Source organism: Phoenix dactylifera, chromosome 8 (genome assembly GCF_009389715.1).
Source record: "Phoenix dactylifera cultivar Barhee BC4 chromosome 8, palm_55x_up_171113_PBpolish2nd_filt_p, whole genome shotgun sequence".
NCBI classification, from domain to species: Eukaryota; Viridiplantae; Streptophyta; class Magnoliopsida; order Arecales; family Arecaceae; genus Phoenix; species Phoenix dactylifera.
This window is the reverse complement of record NC_052399.1, coordinates 938199-966177: the sequence shown is the minus strand read 5'-3', so window position 1 is coordinate 966177 and position 27979 is coordinate 938199. Positions and strand designations below refer to the sequence as shown.

At 35.2% G+C, this 27979-nt stretch overlaps 1 protein-coding gene across 1 annotated transcript; it reads left to right on the top strand.

The window, feature by feature from the left end:
* The first annotated feature begins 1147 nt into the window (after positions 1 to 1147).
* On the top strand, positions 1148 to 25035 carry LOC103710981 (uroporphyrinogen-III synthase, chloroplastic). The gene is made up of 10 exons (XM_039128495.1): positions 1148 to 1255; positions 11191 to 11305; positions 12743 to 12831; positions 16536 to 16656; positions 19628 to 19723; positions 20850 to 20878; positions 23124 to 23209; positions 23598 to 23732; positions 24473 to 24532; positions 24669 to 25035. Exons 1-10 carry the CDS (start codon positions 1148 to 1150, stop codon positions 24778 to 24780), a joined length of 951 nt encoding a protein of 316 aa, XP_038984423.1. The 3' UTR covers positions 24781 to 25035.
* The last annotated feature ends 2944 nt before the right edge of the window (positions 25036 to 27979 follow it).

Below are 27979 nucleotides of genomic sequence, written 5' to 3'. Positions count from 1 at the left end.
TATATTATAAATATAATATTTATTATATTATATCATAATGCATTAATATGTTATATTAAATAATTTAATATTATATTAAATTATTATGCTATGGTATACATATTATATTAATATATTATAATAATATTATATTATATTATAGTAATATTATACTATATCATATATTTATATATTAATATATATTATATTTTATTATGCTCTATTGTATAATAGTATGCAATGCCCTTGGTGGTCATTTTGTGGTACTAATAGTACTTTCTCAGTTTCTTTACCAAACACATATTAAAATGGCATAACACTTTAGAAATGTAGTTACCAAACAACAAAAAATCTTTTTATAAAAGTTCTACTTCATAAAGCTATACTTTCAAAAGCTCTATTGCCAACAACTCTTCCAAATGGAGCCTTAGAAATTCATAGTCCCATGTTGGATATTAAATTAAATATAAATCTACTTGAATATAAAATTTTATCTTAGATAACCAAATAACTAGGACTTTTGAATGGATAAAGATTAACTTTATCTTTTTTCTCTCTCGTCTCCTAAAATTCTATGGACATTTGTATTTGAGAATCAAGTGAGTGAACTCGAGTAAAAGATGATTGAGAGAAATTGCACTTACAACACATGGGCTATCTATTGGCCATAAGCTTGATACGGGGCTTGAAGCAAGATGGCAATTAATGTGTTATGATGTAGTGCAGAAAATCATTTGTATATATTAGTATCAAAATCATTTGATTGCAGTTACACCATCCGCATGAACACTCCAAGAAGTTACAGTCACTGAGACCTGAAAAACGAGAAACAGTAAACACCTTCTTCTTCTTCTTTTTCTTGTAATTTTCGGGGAAATGAGCAGGAACTAGATGTCTTTATTCCATTTATTATAATCAGTGAAATTATATATATTTACAGCTACGGAAATGAAACAATATTATAATGCATAAAGAATGAGTGGGACGGAGCGCACTATTCTTCACCAGCCCCGGAGCGCTGGGAACTCCGCCGGTCAGTCCTATAAATAGCAGGCAGATGAGTGGGACGGAGTATATACCATCCCTCGCTAAGGAGAAGGAGAGGTTATATATCCCTGTCATCTCTCCTCTCTCTCTCTTTATATATATACTTCTCTGTGTCTTGCTCATGGCTGCCAACAAGCCCTTCTACACATATGCTCTTCTTATTCTTATGATTCTTGCCTTTGAAACTTTCACTTCGGTGGGAAGGACTTTGGTTGAAGACAAGACCAAGGTGTGCAGGAGATGCTTGGTTCAGGACGCTGGTGCCAAAGGTATGGTGGAAGGTCCCATTTCGCCACCAGCAATCCATGGAGACGATGCACTAATGGTGGGCATCAGTGATGCTCGACCCACGACTCCTGGGCACAGTCCAGGTGTTGGCCATTCTTTTAACTATAAGAATGTCGTGATCAATAAGAACGTTTAGGTTATAAGGTTCCACTTATGCTCCTTGTTTGTATGTATGTTGTTTTTAATGCATGGTTTATTTTTAGTGTGTTGTTGGAGTAGCTTGAGTTCAGTTTTTTTTTCTCCCCCTTTTGATTCACCAAGGCAGTAACACGCTGCATGTTTGGATGATAACTTCTTATGTGCTCGTGGTTTGGTTACGCACTTACTGGCCGGGATCCTAAATAATGATGAGAATTTTGTATTCGAAGTAAGATTTGAATAGCTTGCTCAGTTAATGGCACTGGGGTGCTTTATATACAAATTAAACTTCCAAATATAGTAGAATATAATAATAAAATTTTATGATTATGGAAAAAGATACTAAAGATCAGATATAATATAATACAATAACAAAATCCTATAATTTGGTAGAAATACTAAATTTAAATATAGCAACACGATCCCATAATTTTTGGAAATTGATCTAAGCTGATATACTAAGATTATGCCTGCAATATGTGGCAGTTGTGATATCTAATGTCTCATGATTTTTGGAGATTGATTTGAGTTGATATATTAAAATTGTACACGCAATATGTAGCAGCTGTGATATCTAATATCTCATAATTTTTGGAAATTGATCTGAGCTGATATACTAAAATTGTTCACGCAATATATGGCAGCTGTGATATCGAATATCGTACCCGCTGTAAAAGGTGAGATTGGTGCATGATTTTAACAACTGTAATAAATGATTCTCTGTATTTTTTGTGAAATGTAACCTAAACTTTAAAGAAGTTTTTGCTTTTTGTTTTTTTTTAGTTTTTTCAAAAAAAGAGTGAATGCCATAGTAATAATTTATAGAAATGATAAATGAATTACTCATGTCAAACACTCCTGAAAAAAAAATCCAGGTCTCTTTCTATTCTGCTAGGTTCTCAACAAATGAGTTTGTATAACGATGTACCCCTTCATATTGCTCAGACCCTAGGGGGTCTTTGGTTTTCAAATCATAACAAGTAGTATCATGGTCAAAGATTGGTGATACCTGCACGAACCCAGGTCAGTCTCTTAGTTGCCTGGCTTGACCAAGTATTATATCATAACGGGATCCCTACCAGTACTCCTCTATAAATTAATCGCGGCCTCGTTTTTGCAATCTATTTGCCTTCGCTTTGCTCTGTACAAAATAAGCAGCCACGTTTTTTTCAAAACAAAACACCAATTTGTTTTCTTTTGGAGCCACAAGTAGGATGGAATTAAAGTGCTTAAAGTTCTTGGCCGCTATATCCCCAACGCTTCCCCTCTCTCTCTCTCTCTCTCACACACACAACAAAAAGAAAGACAGTATGGAAAATTTATTGAAATATATTATGTCTTCTTAATATTAGTAAAATAGAGTAACATTTCTCCTGTTTGGGGTTGAACTATTGGGGTCCAATTCTACATCATGAACTGCGAAAATAGTTTTGCTAAAAATACCTTATAAGGAACAAAATTACAAGATGTAAACAAATTGATAGGGTCTTGGCTTCATATATTCATCTTGTAGATTGGACCATACATAAATCCCTAATGAATGAAAGTGTCGGCTGGCTACGCTGTCTAAAGCTCTTCATTGCTGTGATTTCTTGCAATCAAAATTGTAGTGAATGGTGAAATATCTTATTTATTTCAAGTTACATCTGTTTGTTTTGGTTCGCATGTAGTTGCATCTGTCTAATGCATGCAATCCAAGGCTTGATGGGATTAAAAAGGATAACACTCGGGAAAGGGGCGGGGGTAATGGGATCATATTAGAGGTGGTAATGAGTGTTTAAGTTAATTCCCCTTACTCTCGCAAACGGTAGTGTGCAAATCGCCAGTCTAGTTGCAAGTTAAGCTATTACGAGCGTGCATAAGTGGCCTTTGGGCCACCGAAGAGCCAAGATCACCATCTAATGTGGAGGGAGCTCATGTCTTTTGTTGTTCCAATGGCCCTACTCGATGCCTCAACTACTTAATTAACACTATTATATAATCAAAATTAACATGTCTTTTGTTGTTCCAATGGCCCTACCCGATGCCTCAACTACTTAATTAACACTATTATATAATCAAAATTAACAGTTATCGAGGTACGGACGCATATGACTCCAAGGGACCCAAGTCTTGGTCTCGGTCTCATGCACGTTCTAAGGTTTGGGATCTTCGAGAAAAGTATCTATCTAGTGGATTGTCTTTCCGACTGGTCCCTTTAACAAGATCGTAACCGGTCAAAACACTAGTCCCTACTGGTTGCAATAACTGTTGGAAGTATTTTGGCTAAAAATTACTATATTTTATTTTATAAAAATTTTATGAAGAAATTATTTACTAAAATAAAATTAGAAAATTGAAAAGAACTTATCTTGATCGAGATGTGTGAGATACACTGCTCTAAAAATGATTCGTCGCCAAGGTGCAAGTCTGCGGTGATCTCATTACCAAGATACAACAATCCAACTCAGCTCAATCCTTCTCTAACGAGTATGATTGCTGGAGAGGCTCAACCCGACCTACTCCTTCATATGCCCAAAAAATAAAAATATAGAAAGTTGAAAGTTGAAGGGTGGAAAAACTCTCTATCTATAGAACAAAAACTCATAGAAGACAGAGTACTAGTGAAAAAGAGAAAAATCAGATTGTTTTTTGAATTAATCCCGGGGAGTCTATTTATAGACTCTATCTGAAAGACCGAAGAGACGTGATAATTCTGAAGATATGTAATATTTCGGAAATACTACATCTTTTTGAAAACCAATGTTCTCTTTTCGAAGAGTCACAACGCTTCTGAAAAAGGACACCTCACAAAAGATATTTTAAAATATTTAAATAAATAAAGTTTAGGAGATAAAAAAAATTAATTTTTTAATTAAAAACTGCAACAATTACATCGATCGATCATTGCTTCTGATTGCCTACTAATGATCACCGTTCAACTGTGGCAGCTGGGATCGATGCCAAAATGATGAGGTTAGTGGTGTAAGTTGGGACTACATCTTCCGCTGAAATCGAGTGGTAACTAATGTAGGTGACTTATAGCTTTTTCTGAATTAATAACAAATGAATAAAATTGGAGTTATTCAAAAAAAAAAGTTTACAACTAGAGTTTAGAGTCATGATACTCTACGATATGTATTTTTGTTACAATAAAAGATTGGATAGCACCGTATCATCCATCCAAAAAAACTGGTTGTCAGAATGCATTATGTTAGCATTTAGTATGACCCTCTCTATTCTTGAGAGTTGCGACGGTACTTTGTCTCCGAGATGAATAATGTGGTGTCTATCCAACATCATTCATTATCTAAACAGAGCCTTAGGAGACTCTTGGAGGATTTGATTGCAAACACTTCTTACATGAAACTTGAGAAGGCGCCCCCATGGATTACAGTCCTATTGGCCCAAAATGCCATAATCAATGATTATGCGATTGCTATAAGAGAAAGGTTGTTGAAAGGATGGTATTTGTTTTAATAGTTCAATAACCACTGCAAAATAAAAAATAATTCCTGCATTTTTTCATTTCCTTTTATCTCAAGGAATTTTTGGCTTAATTTGTGTAATATGTAAAGCATGATGGGGGATGTATTGATACTCAAAAAACTTCTAAAATGCTCGCATGAACAAACGCCAAAGATAAGAAGTCATACAAAGTTAGATCTAGGTCACGTTGTGTGGAAGAAAAGGGCGCTTTTTTCATTTGTCGTGTGCCTCTCGTGCATGGTGGTCTCTTTTTTTTTTTTTTTTTTTGCAGTTGCAAAGAGGATGGCTGCTTTAGAATCACTGTTATATAATTCAACTTACAGGGTGCCTATCCGAGCATTGTTTGAAAACGGAATTTAGTCTTAATATTAATCAAACTTATCTAGGGCACCTATATATTCATGATTTAAAAATTAATTAATTAATTAAATGGCCTAAAGGCAACAATATAATGTTCCTGGAGTGGGCACTTAACATGATTGGCAATATAATTTATATAATACATCTTAAAGACATTGATGTCGAACCTTCATAACGAACAATGTTGGCTTATGGCTTGTTCAAATTATGAAGGTTATGCATCTACTCTATGATGAGAAGAAAAACAAGCTGAATATTATTTAAAACATGGAAGAAATCAAATCCAATTTGACAAATTGTACAGTCATGTTAAATGAGGAAACGGGTCACCCTTAAAGCAACAATAAGCTCACTTAGTCAACCATAATCTTCACCCTCATCCATGTTCTCCATTTTGATGATCCAACTGACGGCAAACACGAGTTCCATTTTCACCATCTTCCTACCATTTCAGGGATACAAATGCCAGGAAAGTAAGGGAATCGAAGACAATTGTGGGATGTCTAATCTCACTATTTAGGCAAAATAATTTCTTGTCTTGGCAAACTTTTCGGCATAACCTATACGCAAAGATGAATTTCTTTGCAATTGTTCGCGGAAAGGGAAAAAAATCCAGTACACATGGAAACAAATCATTCTGTACCACTAGGGGCAATAGGGGGAGATATAGAACATTTAAGAAATTAAAATTGAAATATTTTTCTAAATGCTTCGTAACCTAAAAAGAAGAGTGATCAGGAAGATGAGGGGGTTGGAAGAAATCACTTCTCTCTCTCTCTCTCTCGCTCCCCCTCCTGCAGTTTTTTTTTTCTTCTTCCAGATTTGCTTCCTCTTCTTTGCTCAGGTGTATTAGAAATTGAGATGCTTTGCTTGGGAACAATCATGTAGCCTTTATCACCAAGTTCAAGCCCACAAAAGCCACTTGTTCCCACTCCGGATAAGGATAGCCTGGTAAGGCATTTACTAGTTGCTACTAGGTCTCCAGCGCAAACCTAGCCTGGGGTCACACAAGGCCCACCCTCTTAAATCATATCCTTATCCCATGATTCAAATCTCTTAACGTTATAACAAAATATGTTGTACCAGCCTGAATCAGATAGTACAGTGCATACTATACCGTATCAATTTATTATCGACATACATATGGATAGCATACTGACATTAGGTACGCCAAAAAAATTTCGTACCGTACTGTACCGATACTGTGCTAGTTTGGCACTGGTACGGAGTCCGGTACCGAGACAACGAATATTGATTACAATCATCTAGACTTTCAACCCTCTATTAATAATGTTATTAATACATTTTTTTATTTGGATAATAGCAGATTTTTATTAAAAAAAAAACTTTATAGTTAACCAAACATATCTTAATAGATTTTCTTTTCAGGATAAAATATTGTAATAAAGGAAAATATAGATTTTAGATCGGATGATTATTGTAACAACGTAGGATCTCATCCAAAATAGCTACATGGAAGGTATTATTGGAATTTCTTAATTCTATATAAGTACCCAAAATCTCCTCAGCGGATAACTGTGTGGACTAAATACATGTCCGCATGGTCTTCACATACCCCATTTAGGCCTTGATGTCCCATTAGGCTAAGGGTTCAAATCCATTCAAACTAATCACATACACTACGATAGGCCCGAGGTCAGCCTCCATTAACCTGCGCTGCAGTGTTTCTAGTACACATAGGCTATTGGCTGAGTTCGCTCTGGTACCATTTGTAACAATCCAGGACTTCATCTAAAATGGCTAGCCGAAAAGTATTATTTAGTTTTTAGTCTGTATAAGTATCCAAAATCTCAGCGAATAACCAATGTGAAACTAAATACATATCTGCACATATTCTCATAATTATATATTTTATCAGTCCAAACATGGATCACTTATCGATCCCAGCCAGTTTGTGGTTGTATCATCCTTCGGAGTGAATTTAAGACCAAACCACATGAAATCGGCCTCTTGCTTTTATCATTTAATTTCTTTTGAGAAATTAAGTGAGAAGACCACCACTTAGAAGAGACTGGTATAACATATTATATTTATTGCCATCAAAGTGGCGTGGTGCCTATTATTGTGTTGTTATAATGACTTCCTAGAGGTACTTTTATTTTATTGGGAATAGGGTTCTTATTTACTTAGTCTAATTGTTCACTGGATTTTTATTGGAATGTATTAGGATAGATAATTGTTATTCTAGCTGTTATGGCGGAACATAACAGATATTTTTTAGAAGGAGCAGACAAATAATAACAGCAAAAAGAAATGTTACTAACAAAATTATACTTACTGAAAAAAAAATGTGTTCAGTTAAATTGATATTGCTACTTATATGAATATTTATTTATTTTAAAAATAATCTATTATGCAGCTTGAAGGACAGTCTCAATAACTGCAAAAACTGCTTTGTTTAATTATATTTGCATGTAAGAAGAACTCAAGAAAGTATAGGAATGATTTTAAAAAAGAGTGAGCCAACTTTAAGCTAGTGATCATATATGGGAAAGAAACAAGAAACAAGAAAGAAAGCCGATTTCTAATAAAAAGAACAAAGAAAAAAAAGAAAAGTTTAAAAAATGTTAAAAGTCACAAAAAAAGTCAATTTGAAAACTAAAACTGTTCAGAAACTTTTTCCTTCCCATTAGTCTATTTTAAAATCACAGCCATTAAATTTATATTGGAATTGGAACCCTTTGATTCCATTAAATAGTCATAATTTATATAACATTATTAAGGTGCACTAGCCACAATGCCATCTTGCTGTAATTATATGTGCAAAGTGACATTAATAATGAATAAGGCTACTATTTAAGACTCTGGTCATGTTGGGCACCTCTGGAGTCTTGGGTCCTGGGGATGGCCATGTCCTCTAAGATTGGAGTTATTTTTTATTAGTTACCTTTAGGAAATCACCAGCTAGGCAACAGATCCACTTTTCCGCATGCTGCGCCGAACATTGATCTCTGTCCCAATCCACGTGTCGTTCTGCGACTGCTTCAGAGGTTGTGGGTCCCACATTTCGTGCTTCGGTAGCAACTGTATTGGCTTGAAATGCTGTTTGCTGTTTGATACATCTCAGTCTGCTCCTACTTCCAGACGAAAATCTACAACGCATCATCAAAAAGCGAGCTTCTCTATAATATAACCATGGATAAGTTTCCTATCCTTTCTTTCTCTTAGACAAGAAAATAATTAAAACACAAAATCTTACAAAATACTACCAACTAGGAGGTGCGACCCCTAAATTGTAGCCTGAAATTTATTTTAATACCGAACTCCACCATGATTCATAATTTTATACAATGACTTTAGTGCCATTACTCTAATGATTGCAATGATGCAATAGTATTATATGTAACAATCGGTGATTTATTATCTAATATTGTTTTATGAATTCTTTTGAAAATATAATATATTTTCATGATTAATATAAAGTTTAAGTGATGCAGTTGTTATTTCACTATATTTTTATTATTTTCTGCTACAGAAAAAAAAGTCTATCATAACATAATACTAAATTTTTTTCCAAAAAAAATTATTGATTTTTGTCCCATCTTTTTTATACACATAAATGCAGCAGGTAACTGGTATAGTTTTGTTTTGATAAATTTCTACATGCAATTCAAAAAAATTATATCTTTAAAATCTCTTAAATTCTTTATATGTGTCTATGGTCCATTGCCTATTTCACAACTAGATCTAGCATCCTTAATAAAAATTCTAAAACAATTTTGCAACTAAATTAACAAAGAAATTGTAAACTGGATCTTGCCATAATGACTTTTGGAGAAAGTGGGTTAAACCAAATCCAGTTTCTGGATTTTGAGCCTTAGATTTGTTACTTTTGGTGGGCCCAAGCGGTCAGGGTGAGCGATCCACAAAGAGACGGCGCGGATCCAAGAAAGGTCTATGCGGAAGACGAGAGCCCGGAGGTGTTGGTTTGGGAAAGCTTTGAAGCACGGCCTCCACCACCACCAACACGTCTCCCTCCTCCCTCCCCGTCTCCTCAAAGATGGCGCGCGTTCGTTTTCTTCTCTTCGCCCCTCCCCCTCCTCTTCCTTCGTCTCTCTATCGAAGAGCAGACCTCTTTTCTCTTCTCTCAAGCTCGAGCTTCCTCGTCCTCTCCTCTTTTCTCGACTCCCAAGCCCGGGCCCAAAGGTCGTCGTCACCAGAGAGCGAGCAAGAATGCCAAGCTCGTAGGCGCTCTGTACTCCTTCTCTGCCCGTGACCCAGACCATACGCTGGCGTCGGTTTTTCTCCTATTTGCTTCTAATTTCCTGAATTTTGGGTCTATTCTTGGACGGTCAAATGGCTTCTCTTTGTTGCATGTCGCCTTTCATTGCCTTGATTTCTTCTGGGTTGCTCTGCCTTTTTAACTTTTTTATTCGTGATAAAGTAATGGATGGTTCTCTTTCAATAATTGGTGTTGCTGTACAAAAGAATTGCTTTCCCCATTTTATCAAATGTTGTCTTGTTTCTTCTGATTTTTGTTTGTTTATGCAAATGGACTGCGATTGCTGTGTTTACCATCTAAATTTGTGCTTGTGAGAAGCTATCAGTTGCGGTTTTTTGTGTTATCTTTTATGTGATGTTATTCTTTTTTTCCTTTTCCTTGCAGTATTTTGGTTTGAAATATGTTTTTTTATGTTTTGTTCTGTCTAATCTCTTATACTGCTGACTGTTTCCAATTTTAAGTATTTTTGTTGGATGATTGTAGGCTAAACATGCTTGCTTTCTTTCCGAAGTTGTTTGAATTTTCTTTCTTATCTTTTTAACTTGTGCTTGTTATTCTAGCATTTGGTCTTCTGCACAGGCAGCGCAGCTCATAAGCTAATTTAGTCTTGTTTTCTTTGTCTCTTTTCTTCCTATTTTCTAGCAATTTATTCTTTTCGGTCTGTTCATCATCTTTCTTAGCGAAGCTTTTTGGATGAAGATTGCTTATTTATGCCTCTATAATAGCTTAATTTTAATCAGACACTTGCCAGAGAGATGGGTTCTCTATGTTCCCGTTCTTTCTTTCTTAATCGTTTCAATTTCTTATTCATTTTTTTGATTTTAGAACCCTTATTGAAAGTTTTCTTCAGAATTGGTTCTGTTGCAATAAAACGTTGCGTTATCTACTGACCATCTGGTCTTGTCTTCTCTTCATTTTGGTGCTGTTTTTTGAAAGTTTTCTTCCCACAAGTTGTTGAATCTTGGATTATCATTTTTTTATATTGCATTGTTTTTCTATGCTATCCCTTTATGTGACTATAAAATAAGGCAAATAGAGTAAACTTGAAACCATTAATGTTTTCCTTACATTGAACAGGATAAATCCATGTCTTGAAGATTTTGTTACTAGCAAATCCCAACCTAACAAGTTTTAGTTGAAAACCCAAACCCTATACTTTGCTAAATGGGTCCTATTAGGATCTGGGATGGGTCATACCTGAAAAAACCCTCTGGCTGATCCTAGACTAAAGTTTTGATCACCTTCCTTTGGCTTTTAATATAACGTAAAGAGTTGATATGTTCTGGCCAGCTTCCTCATCTCTTGAATAAAGTGTCTGTTCCCACTCTGCATTTCTTTGTCTCATTAGTATAGCTTATAGTATAATTATCTACTTGGTTGTCATACAACATGCCCAGCCTTACTAGAAACAGACAATACTTTATTTGGCAGGGTTTTAACTGCAACAAATTACATGTAGTATAAGTTCTGCATTTTGTTCTGGCTATCTTGCACTAACATTTATTCAACATATTCCAAACTTTCATTTTTTAGGTTCTTAGTAAATTAAAATTTGTAACTATGAAATTCAAAGGTAGCAGAATTGGCCGGACACCTTATTGATCAATTTGATGCGAGTGACTTAATGGACTTTGACCATTTTAATTTATCTTTGTTTAAATGTTTAGGCATTTGGAATCAATGATCAGTGCCTTCTTAATGCAGTAATTGGCCCTAGCTATCTTGTTGGAGGCACTTTTGTTGTGCAAAGTAGTCCTTGTGATGTTTATGCTTTGTTAATAGGTGCGTATTTTCTTGGGCTATTTTTCTAAGTGCTGTTCCGTGAGTCACACTTCTTTGTTCTCTTCATCAGAGTTCATGGTGACTTCAAATTTTCTATCTCTTCCAATGGACAATCTTCTCTAGGCATGTTCCTAAAGTGAGGGTGTCAAATAGGCCCTAACCATCCAATGAAGCACAAGAAAGAAAACCTAAAAGGACGCAGAAGCCTCTAGTACTCGAAGTCATTGCTATGGTTCCACGGGTGGTATTGAGCTACAGTACCACAAACAATATTCTGAATAGTGCCGACTACAGTAGTGCTGCAGTGCGTTGACTCTTATATACTATCTGAACATCACTTGAACTCTTCCAAGGAATTTAGATTGTTGGACTCAATGAACAGTATAAACCATTCATTAATAACTAGGGCTTTGATGTGTACAGATCTTATGTCGATGGCTCACATATGAACCGAAAAACACTACTGCATTAATTTTATTCCATCTGAGGAACTGGATGGTTCCTTGAAAAGTGGGAACGGAATTCATGTATAGGTCCCGTCAAAGTGATCCATCTCTTGTCACACTTTTCTTACTAAAGGCAACTGTTGAATCTAACATTTCTCCATTCAACATGGGCTTCGAAGTTCTCTTCCTGGAAAACTCTGCTATTTCTTTCCAACCTTGCTCAAGTTGCATGTTGGAAAATTCTCAAACTATTTTGCTTTACATTCGGTGAATGTTGGATTATGGGCTAAAACAAAAAGATTTGCATTTCCAGCCTTTCTTAAATGTCCTTCCTTTCTGGAATTGGCTACTCTCTTTATTCTTTCAATGGGGTAGTCAGTTTCATGCCTCTTATTGTCTTGAATCTTTATATGTGCACTTATAATTGGTTGTTTTAATATGTTATTACATTCTTAATCTTAAAAGGGAAAAAAGGCACAGCATAAGGTTATTTCTAGCAAAAGAATGATTATGCAGTTTATGCACCATGCATTGTTTTCAACAGAATATAGAAAACGATCAGTGGAGGTGGTCAGATTTTTATGAGGCTCATTTTAAATTTCTTCTTGCTTCGTATCATGGGGCAAGCTTGCCAAAGTGGCTATTAAGCAATGCCTTTACCTACATTTCTTTTGTCCTATTCAAATTACTCTCTCCAAAATATTTTCTCTCAACATGGTATCAGGTGTCAAAAGAAAAGACATCTGGTGTCACACCGAATGTGACGCATAATGCTACATGTGTATTGATGTATCCAAGCATTTTTTATGACATAAATTATTATTGCTTAATTTGCATAATGGATGCTCATTTTTAAGACTAGATACATAAACTAATTGTTAGGTTCTTGTCATGCTTTAGTTAGGCTTTTTATAAAATTGAATAATATCTGTTTGTAAATAACAGCCATTTAATAGATGACCTCTTTCTATTAATCTTGTTCATGTTGCAGGCAAAGCCATAAGCTATCCACTGTTTGAGTTCCTTCTGATTAACACACGAAAGGGCCTGATGCAGATAAGCTCACATCTCTCTTACATGGTAAGTGGCTGAACATGGGTATCCATGTCATACTTCTAGTATTTGCTAGCTGAAATTTGACCTTTATATGATTTGCACTCTTACCCCTGTATCTCTTCTTCTCTTGAAGAAAGATGTACTGCTATGTTCCATTTCACCATTTGCCAACACCTAGGTTTCAAAATACATGTAAACCAGTGGCCTGTCAGAAATATGCAGGTGGAATATGACAGGTGGTTGGCTTGGTGCTGATGTATGTGCAGTAAGCTTGCAGGAGAGATGATTGCGGTCATGTGTAGTTTTCTTGAAAAAGAGCTAAAAATAATTGTTTATCTAACCATAAAGAAATGTAGTGTGTTCTCAAAGGCAACAGTAACCACAAAGTTTGATACCTCTTTTAAAGAATGACCTAGTGTAATCTGGACTGAAACAAGTACATGAATTATACAAAAAAATTGTACAAACTATAAAAATGTATACAATAAATAATAAATCAAAAATAGGAAATTTAGTATTTATATTTTATTTAGTATAGAATATGATTCCAAGGCTTTTTAAATACTAATTTGAAAACAAATGTGCAGCATGACATACAAATGCATATATTCAGGAAAAATATTTCAGCAAATTACAGAGTTCAAAAGTTCTAGCTCATGTGGTCTATTATAGCCCCAAAAGTGACATGTGGTATTTAGGCCATGAGGAGGAATAGTACATTTTCTATGCATTAGATTAGGAAATTATAAAAGCATCTAAGATAAGTAAATTTCTTAAACAACATCTTTTACTGGTAAGATAACCTGTTTAAATGAGGAGACTTTTTGCGTTTCTATTGTATTCATGCTGAGGTCCATAAATTAAATGAATATTTTGTATGCTCAATTTTTGAAGTAATATTGTTCTGACAGGGTAATTTGACTTGACTGATGTTTCTTTTTGGACATCATATATGGCATCACTTGAATCCAAGATCTCCTGCAATATGCCTTGGCACTATTCTCTGGTATCTTTCTAAATATATTGGATGTGACACTTGCTATAAATGAACTTGCTGCCAATAATATCAAGGAGGTCCAATGGAGCATGACATTAAAGATGATATGTATTCTCTGAAGAGATCAGGATCTTAAAAATGTTAAAATGAAACTCTAAGAGCCTTTGGAGGATATTTATTTAAAAACAAATATAAAATATACAGGATACAACTTTAGTGGAATATAAAGAGTAGCACAAAATTTATGTTTAAGAAAAAATGATGCTTAATAAACAAAAAGAAAAAAAACAATGATAGTTAAGAGATGGCTAAATGAGATCTTTTCTATTATCTGAATATATTATCCAGATGAATGGTGACATTAATGAAATCACCTCAGAATAAAGTTCAATTGGGGTGTCATATGATCAAGCTGTGCCAAGGGATTTTAGGGAAGATTCCATTTTGCAGCAATGTTCTTAATGTTAGGTAATAAAGAGGATCATGACAAACAAGCACCGGAAGGGTAAGAATGCTAATGTGGATTTCAGAAACCTTGGAAGACAGGATTTGGAATCACTATAGTATAGAAAGCATAAAAGTTGCTCAGCAATAGAGAAGTGACTAATAGCATTGGCATGTGCATTGAAGGTCTTAGGAGAGTGGCTTCGATTTATCTCTAAGGATTAGGTAAGAGGAGAAAAGAACTAGGATAACTTGAACAAGATGTGTCCGAGAATTCCAAATGGCTTGTGGAGGTGGTGGAAGTATAACTTAATTGAAATGTTGAACGAAGATGCATTTAGCAAGGTTGACACTAAATAAATTGCATTAGGCTTGATTTATGGTTTAGAATTTGATGTAGTATGAAATATTGAAGTTGATTATGATGATCATTAATACATTGGGCACTAGATAACTATCTAAATGTTGTTTTCATAAAAATAGGGTGTCCGGTGTACAAGGCTGTCACCACTAAGGGGTTGAAGAGGGTCAGATGTACGTTAGTCTTACTTCTGTGCATGGAGGGACTGTTTCAATGTCTCAAACCTGTGAAACCCAAGTCACATGGGAGCGACTTTATCGTGCACCAAGGCCTAACCTACCTCAACCCTCCTCCTCTATTAGGCTTGGGGATTGGTATGTACATAGGTGGAATTAACCATGGATGTGAATACCATATATGATCTTTATTCTTTGATCAAAAAATTATTGTATGCTTTTGATCTATTATTCTATGCTTTCTATATTTGAAAATATATAATTTAATCATTATATATACCTCTGCTTTCTTCTGCCAGATTGCTTTGAAAACAATTCTCATAGAGTGCTCATTACTTATTGTAGAATTTCTGTTGGGAAAGCTTGATGATTGACCCCTTCTTGTTTCCTACGACACTCTTTTGATTGGGTTGTCATAAACTTCTCCCTCGAAGCTGGTGTGGTGGTTGTCTGATGCATGGAAGTAAGCAATCAGCTAAGTTTATGTTGTTCTTTATGACAATTTACTATGTAATAGTCAGTCGCCCCATGTTAATGGTTTTTTGTATTACATGACTTTAATTTATGATCGTTTTTATCTGGATTGATACCTTTGGAGGAGTTTGATGGAAGTTTAAGTAGACCTCTTAGTGGACCCTTTCAACATATTGGATTGTAAAGTAGTTCTTGCACTTTCTTCCTTTACTTCTTCTCCTTCTAAAATCTACGTTCTTTGTGTACATTAAAATTTGATCTATTTGGGTAGTCTATGGAAGCTATCATGTATGTTCTCGTAAAATTTTACTATGTGAAATAAATAGTAAATACCAAAAGATGGAAGATCCAGATTGACAAATGTGTGTGGGAGTGTGTGTGTGAGAGAGAGAAACAGGAAAGTCTTCATATGTGAATGATATTGGACTGTTATCTGCAACAAACTTATGGAGATTAGCCCTTCTCTTGTTGCCTTTCCCTCTTTATAAACTCATTTGCCTGATTGAATAGACGATTGAGGATTAATCAGGGCTAGGTTAGAAGAAAAAGATAAGCATTTTGTTGTCCAACTTTCTCTCTTCTTCCCCTACATTTTTTATTGTCTTCTTATTCAATTCTATCACCTAACCTTTTTCCATTTGTATATTATTCTTATTATTCCTTATCTTCTCTTTGTCCTGACAAGAGGAATCACATTACATTATACCCAAAAATTTTAAACCATTTTTTGAGAATTTATTTTAGCTCTTATCCCCTTTCCTTTCTCATTCTAAAATTTATAAATCCATGTATGGTGATGGACATGATAATCCAATTTTATCTAGTATCGTTTAGCCTGTAGTCTTTTCATGAATTTTATTTTATTCCATATTATTAGCTGCAAGTAACATATGATATCTATTTGTGTATTAAGCTGTGTTTGTCTGCCACTTTATCAATTCCCGATCTAGGCACTTAAGACATGGTCATTTCTATTATTTTTTCCAATGGCTTACCCCCATTTTCTGTATTCTTGCAACCATGATTTGTATTAACTTCTACTTTAGTGACTTTGATCTCTTAGTGACACCATCACTTGAATACTGTACTTGTAAATAACTTTGGTATAGTTCAAGTATAGTGGAACATTCTCTTTCCAGAGTGGAGGTCATGCCTCAAGGTTGGTTTATTAGAAAGATATCGTGAAGAGTGACTTAAATATTAATTTGTGCTTGTACCTGTCCTCAACATGTGATTATATTGTACATCTGGAATAACAATTTTCATTTTTACTTAGGGCTGCTGGAAAACCCCAAAGTGCGAATTGGGCGTGGTTGGATCCGGTACAGCAAGTATTTTCCATGACATATTGCAGTTACCTGACCAATCTCTTGAAATTGCATTTTCTCCTTCAAAAGGTATGCAATGTTTGCTAAAGCATTCCTAACATTACCCCCCACATATGGGCTATTTCGTTTTTAAATGGAACATGTTAGACATATGTTGGATGGCACTGTGGGGAAAGAATAGTTTTACAGGGTTAGGGAAGATTTCACGCATTAGCTCCATATGTTAACCAAGAGTTCTATGTTTCCCCTTCTCATATCGTTTTCTTCAAATTTCTCAAATGTTGTACGACCTGAATATGTCTGTCTCTTTATGCATCTTTGCATTCTTTCTTTAGGAGGATGGAGGGAAACCCACCCATTTTATTAGAAAAAGAATATGACAAGCTCCTTGATGGCAGGCCTATTTTCCTCCCAGACAGAAAGAAAACAGCGATGGCTCTTGCCGTTACGAAGTATTCTTACACCAGCAGCAAGCTGCCAAGATGAGTTTTGTAATGTTTCAAGTCTCCATGAGGCTGTAATCTTTTGCTTAACCACGTGGTGTAGAGAAGAAGAGACCATTGCATCCATGGATTCAAAAATTGCTGAATGGGATGGTTCTCTCCATATCAGTGCATACTGATAGTATCATACTAGCATACTGGTTTGCCTGTCGATCCCGGTATCATACCGTTCTGATAGAAAATATCACAATATTCAATACCGGTATTTAAAACCTTGATTGCAGCATGACTGCCAACTGCAAGGGAGGTCTTGAGCTTAGACTATATAAATCTGGCAGAATAGCATTTGAGAAGGATATGGCTGACTGAAAATTATAATGCATAATCTTATAAATCTTTTGAAAAATGAAGAAAATAATATTACTTTAACACTCCTTTTATTGTAGGTAGCATTTCAATTATGCTGCCACTAGTTGCCTATGCTTTAGAGTTTAGAATCTTATTTAGCTCAATTAAAGCAGGTGCAGAAGTAGGTCTCAGTATGGGTAGAAAATTGATAATAAATAATAACTTTAAGGTATAGAAGAAACTAATAGATGTTTGTGCAAAATATGTTTACATTTTAGGATGGTTGAAAACATGACTATATCATCAACAACTCTTCAATGTGAAAAATTTCCATACCGAAATGAGATAGTTGACAAAATAGCGGCCGAGGAGCTTCCTGCCTATCTAGGAATACTGATAGATCTTCTAGAAAATGACAAAATTTCGCCTAATCTTCTCAGACTAAGAAGTTGCTAGCAATTTTAGGGAACGGGCTGGCCCCTGGGACTCAGTCAACGAGCGTTGTTGGTAAAAAAAAGAACTACTGAGCAAAAAGGCCTGCACAGTAGATGTATTTGGCGTGCCACACTCCTCAGAGATGCAATGCAAGAATTTTTCAAATTCACACTTAAACCAATGGAAATTTTGTTCGCTAAAGTAAAGAAAAAAAGTGCTTTCGAATTGATCTCATCCTTATAATGATAAAAAAATTTTGTTATAAGTGTCAGTCGAATCAAAACATAGCTTTGAAAAGGTGAATCGGAATTCCGCCGAGTCTGAACGCTTTCTCAAGATGATAATTCTTCTCCGCTCAGCTATAGCCGTAGACGACTATTTGGGGTCAGCTTCCTCCTCTAAGTAGCCCATTGAGCTACTAATAGGAAAGAAAAGTTACCTTCCTTCTCTGGGAGAGCCGACGTTAAAAAAGTGAACCTTGGTGGCAGAGCCAGAAGCACCGGACAAGATGTTTCGGGGAGAAAAGAAGGATGGGATTGAAATGAAGGTAGAAAGCAGATTGATTGGCTAAATCTTTACTTTCGCCTACTTCTGTCTACGTTATCTTTTTCTACGAGCGCGTGACGTGACCCTGCCTTCTGTGATAGTAGGAAAAAATAGATGATATAAGTGTCAAATAATGTGATAGAATATTTTGTGATATATCTTACAATTGAATTAAAGTTGATAGTGGATTTTGATAAACATCATAAAACTAGTAGTGATGGTTTTAGAGAAGGTTAGTAAGATTGGAATGCTAAGAGTGGGTGGTACAGGTGGAGCAAAAGAGTTGGAATAAGTTTCTGGAGGTGGGAGAACTAGCCTATGTGAGTGATTTTGGCTAATAGGCTTTTTGATAAACAAAGCTGGCTAGGATATTCCAGGAATATATATTAGATAGAAATGGAATCTTATAAAGCTTAGTGTAGGTTAAAAGTTTCAAAATGTAGAATCAGAAATAATTTTTGTATGGTAATTGATATGACATTAAATTTTGCATCATGCTTCACTGGAAGCAGGTTGGCACCACTGGGCCATGGGACTCCAAGTTTCCCGTTGGTTATGGCATTCTGTTCACTTCACCTTGAAAGACGTTAAACCACCTTGATATCTGTCCCAAATCACAAGCTGAAGAGTCAAAATGCATCACAAGGGCTGCAGGGGCATCCATGGCCAGCCAACTTGTGTCATGCTTTGCATCATGAAGTTCTGCACTCATTCTCTTTGAACTTCTGAAAAGTGATTGCAAATGATCATATGCTCTTGGCCTTATTTTTTTCTTTTACATGAGGTCCAGGCTAAAATGTTAGATACCAATAAAGGCCCAAAATAGAGCGTAGATAGCAAAATTATTATGCTAGCATAAGGATGATGAACCAGTAAAAATGCATTCAGAAATGAATATGGTGGAGGAATTTTTGAGTCTTGCAATGATAGAGGAGAATGTGATGAAGCAATAAGATGGTGTGGTTATGTGCATTATAGACCAGAAGCAACTTTGATATGGAAGTTTCCAATGTGTGGAAGGATTGGGAAAAGGAAAAGACCAAATTTATGGTAACTGGACAAGGTTTCTACAATCTTATGTCAATGGGTGATGTAGGTGATGTATTCCTTGATATAGGCAAGTGATTTAGGATCTGTATAAAGGTAACTAAATGATGATATGACATTACTTGGCTTTGGTTCTGGCAATATGAGGATAACTTGATATCTTGTTTGTCATGATAAATCTGATTATATATCAGTCCTAATGGTTATATATGTTTCTTCAGCAAAAGGCGGAGTATTGGCTTTGGAGCTCCCAAAGTATGGCCACAAGAATTGTACAGTTTTATATCCTGCATCTGTGAAGGCTGGCAATGAAATTGGTAGGTCAATTAAATGTTCATATGGTTTAGTTGTATGTGCTCTTTGCTTTCTCCAGATGCCCATCCTCATAAAGATGCTTAGCCTCATAACTATTTTAAACACAATGAGCAATAATTAAAGTGCCCGCTCATACTGTATTGGATCTACAGTATGTATCATACTGTTAGGTTATCAGCATAGTACAAGGATGAGTACCTCACTACCTCTGTACAATCTGTGTTGGCCTGTAATGCTGCATTTGAACATGTTGAAATGATACACAATGATATGAGTTTGTTCTTTTTTCCTTCTCAAACTCATCTAATCATCCAAGACACGGCCATTTCTCTTCAATATAATCTTGCTGTCATCTCTGTTGATTTTTTCTTTTGCTTTCTTCTTTTTAATTTTGAGGATCTGAAGGTGGATGTTAGACAAATATTAGAAATCAAGTTAACCAATAGTTATAAACTTCCATCGCACTGCAATTTGTGGGTTCTCGTTGACTACAGAAACATTCATAGTACAACACTTCTAATGTATTGTCAATGTGCAAACATAATTATGTTGCCTGCAGTTTTTTCAAGAATTTTGAGCTTATTTATGTTGTAAGTATATGTTTACTTGCATGGCATTAATATGTTTACAAACTATGAAAGCATGTATTAAATAACAAAATAGAATAGATATTTCAATCATTTATCTCAATATATTAGTTAAAAATTATGTTTATTTTATTGTCTTCTTAAAGCAATTAATTTGGTATGTTGAAAAAGAAAATGAATAACGTAGGATATCATGGTGTGCCTCGTGCAATCCTTTTTACAAATGTGTATCTTCCCTTGCTGGTGTGTGCCAACTATCAGTATGATATGATACAATATGCATTACTGTGCTGGGTACCAACCAGCACAGGCAGGAAACATGCTATTTTAATTGTTGAATCCAAAGTAAATTATGACCAGTGCTCTAGAATGTCAGATCTATTGATCCATCCCTCTGGATGTTAACTTTTTTGGCCTTGCTTGGATTTTGTAAGTACTGTTCATGTATTGTCATCCTTTCTAGTGCATTTTTCATTGACAAAACTAAATTTATTTGTCCTTTTGCAATTTCAGTCTGAACTTCTTATATCTTTTTGTGCAGAAGAAGGCCTGTCTGGTCGAGGATTTGAGGTCATGAGACTCAATACATACAACACTGTAAAAATCTTGATTTCTTACAATTTTTCAATCAAAGAAATTGTGTATCCCACAAATTCATTTCTTACTGATTATGGATCCTAAACATTTGCTACTAGAAAATAAGAAAATGAAGATGAATACAGACAATACTGTAAAATCTTGAGTTCTTACATTTTTCAATTAAAGAAATTACATATTCCACAAATTTTTATCTCGTCATTGTAATACAATCTCAAGCAGTCATAGGATGACCTAGAGATTTTGATTTGTTTCTTCCTAGATTGTGGGTCCCAAACTTTTCTACTAGAAAATAAGAAAAAGGATGCAGTTTATAGTCTGTCCATTTTTTCATGTTGTTTATCTATTATCTTGTAGCTCTTTGTCTGCTTTCTCTTTGCTGAGAATTCTGCATTGTAATCAGTAAGTTAATTGTTACCTGCAACACAGGAGTTGCTGAAAACACCGCATATGCATGCTATAACCAATATCCATGAAGGAATACCACTTTGGGTATTTTATCTTAGGATATATTATGTTAAGCACTAAAAAAACTATTTGTAGATTGCTACTTGATAAATAATTCCTTACTGTAAACGACTACATGGCGATGCCATATTCAAATTTTCTAGGCTTCTTTGCTGTTACTGAGAATGATGTCGCAATCCATACAAAGTATATATATATATAGAATCGCAAACACTTGGTTATACGTTTTCATTTGTTTAAGCACCCCTGCACCCCCCCCCCCCCCCCCCCAAAAAAAAAAAAAGGAAAAAAAGAAAGAAAAAAAAAGCCAATCTGGGGTTGTTTTTTGTGAAGAAATCACCTGCCACACTTGCCTAAATCCAAATGTATGAAAGCCAGCTCAGTGTATCAGGTAAAGTAAAATTATCTTCAAGGCCATTCCACCAGAAGCTTTAATGTGCCCCAGCCAAACTCAAAGATGTAAATATTAATGTATCATCTGTCATTTTCCAATCCTCCTTTTGTTTGATACGTCCATGTCCCAGCTAGTGTTTTCCCAATTCCAGCTGTGTTATGATGCAGCCTGCTGGTTGCTGGGTCTTGGATTTCTGCAGCAACACCACCTAATAAGTGCCTTATTCATACTCGCTTTGTTTAGTTCATCCAGCTTTAGGTGCTCCAACATTTTGGCAACAAAATCATCTAAAATCTTTTACACGATATAACTTTATCCTTCTTTTGCATCTCTTCTGTTCTGTTCTAGAGCTGTAAACAACAATTTTTCTTTTGGACGAGATGCTCTTTGCGATTTCATCTTTATGCCCATATATTCTTGATGCAGAAATTGTCCCTGTTGTCAGTTCTATTTGAAGCCTATGCTTATCGAGAAAGACATGGTTCATTGATGAACATGAACGGTTCTTTCTCAACTCAGATTGCCCAATTAAAAAAAATTGTTGGCAAGTCAAGTTTCTTGTTCTCTTTATAGAGCTCCTCTTGAGTCTGCAACTTTCTAAAATGAGCCTTCAGAGCACAAGGGATATGTTTTAATGGTGTGTGAGTATCAATCACATTGACTTGCCCATTTAACCTTGCTAGGCCAATAGCAGATTTAAATTTATACTAATCAATATGTGCTACCCGTGGATTCTAACTTTCCGAATTCCATTCTGATTATTTTAGATGAAAGAGAGTACAGATCAGGACAACTGTAAGTGCATGTCTATAGTGTATTCTCGAGGTAAATATCATGATAATAATTATATCAAGATGTTGGCATATGCCAGGTATTTATGATTACTTTGAACTGATTGTGATGTGCTTTATCATCATATATTAGGCAATAATTTTACAATTGCATAAACACTTATGTTGCTATAGTACCCAATTGTACCTAAGATACAATGTGGTTGGATCTTCATTAAGGTCCATGAGCACTTAACCAACAACTTGGTTCCAACAAGAGCGTTCAATAGTAAATTTTGTTAGATCCCAGTCAAAATTACTGCTATTTTAGAAAATGGCGTTGTTTTAGTTCCATATATAATTTGTCCAGCACCTTCTGTTGATTTTATCTACATGTTTTGAGATCTTGTAACCTGACTTGCTAGGTTACTTTTAATATGCTATTCTTTTTTCTAAATAATCATTTCATTTAATATTGATATTATATCTGATAACCTGATATGTGTTAGTGGAAGTTACCAATGTGAAAATTAGTGATGTGAGCTTGACCAATACAGAGTCATAATGTTTTTTCTATACTTATCAGGTACCTATTCAAGATGTAGACCAGCTGGTTCTAAAACAAGCTCTTTCTGCTCCAGTTGTTGCAGTAGCCTCTCCTTCTGCAGTGCGGTAATTTAGCAATTGCACCTTCTCATCGTATTTGATTTCAGGTTACAATGCCTTCAGTATTTTGGCACCTCCTTTAAATCCTTGGTGGAACTGGAGTCAATTTGATTCATGAGTATGTTCTTTCCTGATTATCTTCATTGATTGCAAACAAGATGATAAGAAGAGTAAATCTAATCCTTAATCATCTAAATGCTTCATCTACTGGGTTTATCTTAAGTTCATAAGAAATTTTATTTTTTTCCAGGATATCTTCAGTTTGGTAGAACAGCACTTTTGTTTGTTTTCCTTTAATGTTAATGATGTTACTGTTTTATTTTCTTTATTTCCATTACTCAAAGCAGTTTTCCTGTTTATTGCTAATGAGTTGATTGATCATTATCTGAAATAGAGCCTGGATTTATCTCATCTCAAAATTGGAGAATTGGGACAACTCTGTTGCTTGCATTGGTGAGACAACTGCTTTGGTTGCAAAGAGTTTAGGCCTCAAGAATGTATATTATCCAACAAACCCAGGTTTTGAAGGGTATGTCTCCTTCCTTTCGTATAATTAAATTATCAATCATTAACTAAATGGAGCTTGCTGCCTGGTTGCCGCAATTGGTAAATGCCAGAATATAATGGAAACAATATTCAAGTTTATGGTCCATAGTAGGTCTTACATATATTTTTTACTTTGTTGTGGCTAGTCTGGAGATCTCTTTCTTAATGGCATGATTGACCATTTGTGGATGCATATTACCGAGCTGAAATTCGGAAGGGAAGAAAAAATACTTTCAATTTGGATAGACACTCCTAGACAGATTTCAATATAGATCTACTTTTTGATCCTAGCTTGGTACTTTTGTACCAAATATTTTAGGTCTCACTCTTTGGGATATATCTTCTGTGTTAAGACTTGTATGACATGAATAAGTCAATGTAGATGCTTGACAGCCTGCATCCACTAATCCTATGTCTTGGTTTTATATTCCCAGTCAATCATGTTTAAGCTGATATCTTTATATGTTGTATTTGGAAGAAATTCATTAGTATGTATGTGCGTGCACCATAAGTTCGCTCGGTTCTCTTGTAAGTTCCATGAGTACCATTCTGGAGTAAAGTCCACCTGTTCTTTTGTGCGGCCTATTAATTATGCCACAGTAAACCTCTGAGGACTGTCAATGTTTTATAACCAAAATAGGTGCACCCGCACATGATTGGTCTTCTAGAGAAAAGCTTCCCCGATAATTTCTTATTAGTGTGTTCTTGTATCTGTGCTTACAGGTGGGTTGACAGCATCCTTGAAGCTCTAAGAATTCACAACGAACTCCAAAAGGTTCGACTGTACGTAATCACAGTTATTACTTGAAAAAAACCTGTTGCATATTTTTGCTGCATTTTTTGCTTTTTCTTATTGTCACCTCTTGTAATTTGTTTTTATATAATCTAGGATCTAGTTTGTTGATAAGGAAACATGCAGGGAACTGAAGACTCTAACATTAAAGATAATTGCAGCAAAAGACATTCTTGGATCAAGCAAGCCTAGATATCATCGTTGCTGTGATAACCCTAGCAATATCTTATACATGTAGAGATTCCCATCGCAATTCATTATTGAATGCAACCGGATGGAATAACTTCTTCGAAGGTCAACAACAATGTAAAGGTGGTCATAAGATCATGGAGGACCAAGAATCTACTGTACATGGTAAAATATGAAGGTGATAATATACTAAGTAGATACTTTCTTTGTATATTATATTAACTTGTACAAACACAGTATTGAGAAGGGGAATTTCAGAGTGTAGATCTATAATGTCTGGAAATTCATGTTCTTTTTGCTTTTACTGATGTATTTCTTGATTTTTTTTCCTACTGATCTACGATTTCAGAAGGATTGGTTCCTATTACACCAGAAAGTTGTACACAACATATCTTACACAGATTACTTTTACATTTCATTATTCAATGCAACTGAGTAGCATAACTTCTTTTTTTTTTTTTTCTAAAGAGTAGCATAACTTCTTCAATGTCAATAATCAATGTAAAAAGTGATCATGAGAACATGGAGAGTCAACAATCTACCATACATGATGAAATGTACTCTATGTATTCTCCATCTTTTCCCGAAAGACTTCAGAAACGATAACAGACATGATAGTACATCATTCATGGAAGTTTATGCACTGAAATGCCAGCCTATACATGCCTGCTAAGGTAATCTGCAAAGCAAGGTATACCAGTCTGAATTCTGAAAGATTTCTTATAAGTATTTATGTTGCATGCAATCTTTTGGTTTAGTACTTTATGAAGAGGTTATCCTGTAAGTTAGTGTACCGTGGCAATTTAATAGAGCAGCTCAGCAAGTTAAACAGATTCATGCCCATGCAACTTGTATTACTAAATGACGTTGACTAAATAGCATCACTTTATTCTTCTTACCAGTAGATGATTTTCCTGAAATTCTATTTTTGTTATTTCTAAACCCATGATCTCCTGCTCCACTAATTATGAAGCTGCATTTTCAAATGAATGGATGTACTAGTTTTGTCATATTCAGAAAGTAACCAGCAATTACGGTTAGATATGATTGATGTTCTATTAGATTGGTAGCTTGAAACCGGGCCCCTCACCTCTCAGATAAAAAGAGTTAGATGAGCCATAGAAAAATGTCACTCAGCTCCAGTCGATGCAAAGAAGCAAGCCGTGACAATTCTCAGAATTTGTTAGAATCTTGTAATCTTCAACTTCAATGTTAGAAATCATTTGTGTTTGTGCCAAACCTTCACATAAACCATTAAATTTAATATGTTCACTTAAAATGTAAGTCATCCACGGTTGATTAAATTGATAACTATAGAAATTAACTCTACTGGATTTAGCAAATTGCAATTGTTTATAGCATTTTAGATTTACTTCTGCTGGTTGTGCTGCCATTTTATACGTGTCTATATTTTAGTTCTTCCTTCCGCAAAGATGTTTAGCTTTTCTAGGTGCAAAACAAATTGCTCAGACCTATTCTCTATACAATTAAGATATTTTCTTCAGCCTTTTTCAATCAATCTGAACAGAATTATATATATATATGTGTGTGTGTGTGTGTGTGTTTCTCTTAATATCTGGAGAAAGATTTTTAGGGAACTAGCTTGCTCTGCTTGAAACAGGCCATCAAGATTAAGCTTCAGCTTCTTGTCTGCTGCATGTAGCTTCATCATGTCAAAATTCTGGCCCTCGTCATATTTGTTCATCTTCTTCTGGTTTTATATATATAGAGGTAACATGGGAAGAGAAGAAGTCATGGATAATGATAAATCGTGGGGCATCTTAAAGAGAGACATGCATCTGTAACGTGAGCAATGGCAAGGGCATTAGCACGGGAAAAGTCATCTCAATATGAGGTATGCTTCTTAGTAAATAGAATGACATCAATGTATAAAAGTGTGAAATGTTCTAAATTATATTAAATTGTAGGCATGCAAGAAGGTGACCTCTTGAATGAAATTAGAGGATGATTTTTGTGGGTTTGAGGAGCCAGAAGAAGAATAGGTGGAAAATAGAGGTTTGCTAATTATTTTTTAGAAGGGAGGAAGGGTATTCCAAGAAGAACTAGCTTGAGAGTCTTGAAACTACTCTAACCAGCTCGATAGCCTTGAGAGCTCCTAACTTAAAATATCAGATTTTATTATACACATGAATTTTGCTAGTGGGTGACCAGATAGATATTTTGCCAAAATTATAAGATAAGAGAATCCTTCCAATATTGTGGCACAGGCTTAATTTTTTCCCTCTTCATAAATCCAAATCTCTTCTTAATAGTTTATCTTACTAAGACCTTGTATTTTGTTATTGCATCAAGTTGATGGAGAATAACACGAAGGCACAACAATTTCTCCTCCTCCTGAAATCAGGTTCCACATAAAAACATTAGGAAAAATTGTGGAAGATAATCACACATAATGCAGAAGCGGCCGGTCTACTATGATGTTAAAGGTTATTTTCACAGTTGACTCATAAGTTCACCAAAGGGACTGTCATGGAAAATAGCACACAATAATGAATCCAGGTAGATAATCATACAAAATCTGAAAAGCAAATACGTAACCAACGGATCCAACATAGGCTTGAAATGTTGTTGCAAAATCACCTGGTTTCATTTGAAAAAGCAAAATTCAATGAAAGGACCTCCCTCATACCAAGATTTTTTTTTCCTTCCACTCTGGATTCAACTGTCTATAGCAATCGTGCATGTACCTCAATGTTGACTACTGACAATGTCGAGGTCTTCCACTAGTCAAAATAGCTCGATGGTACTATTGGTATTTCTGTTCTCACCTGTCTTCTCTTTTTTGATGTAAGTTCTCACCTGCCTTCTCATGAGTCATAAAATAAAAATCCATCATTTCCGGGTTTTCTACTGTTTAAATTCAGTGTCTTGACCGTACCTTTCGGTTTTCCACTTAGTCCAGTATGATGGAGAAGGTCAGAATGATGAGTCTGGTATTGAAGCTAAAATTGGGGGCAAAAAGGGAATCCCATATTGATTAGGGATGGCATTCGACAGAAATTTATTCTTGCTGTTATAAGTGAATTTTGTGTTCTGCAGTGTGGAAAAGAAATGGATGTTGCAGGAGCAAGAGTATCCAAACAGCTATACTCTTACACCATTAGCGGTGAGTTTTATGATGGTCAGCTGCAAGGTGTGTGGCAAATTGTCCAGCTGACGTTGCTGGATTAACTCCAGGTAAGTAGATGATACAAATAGAGAGAAAATTCTTCAATTCAGTTAAGAGG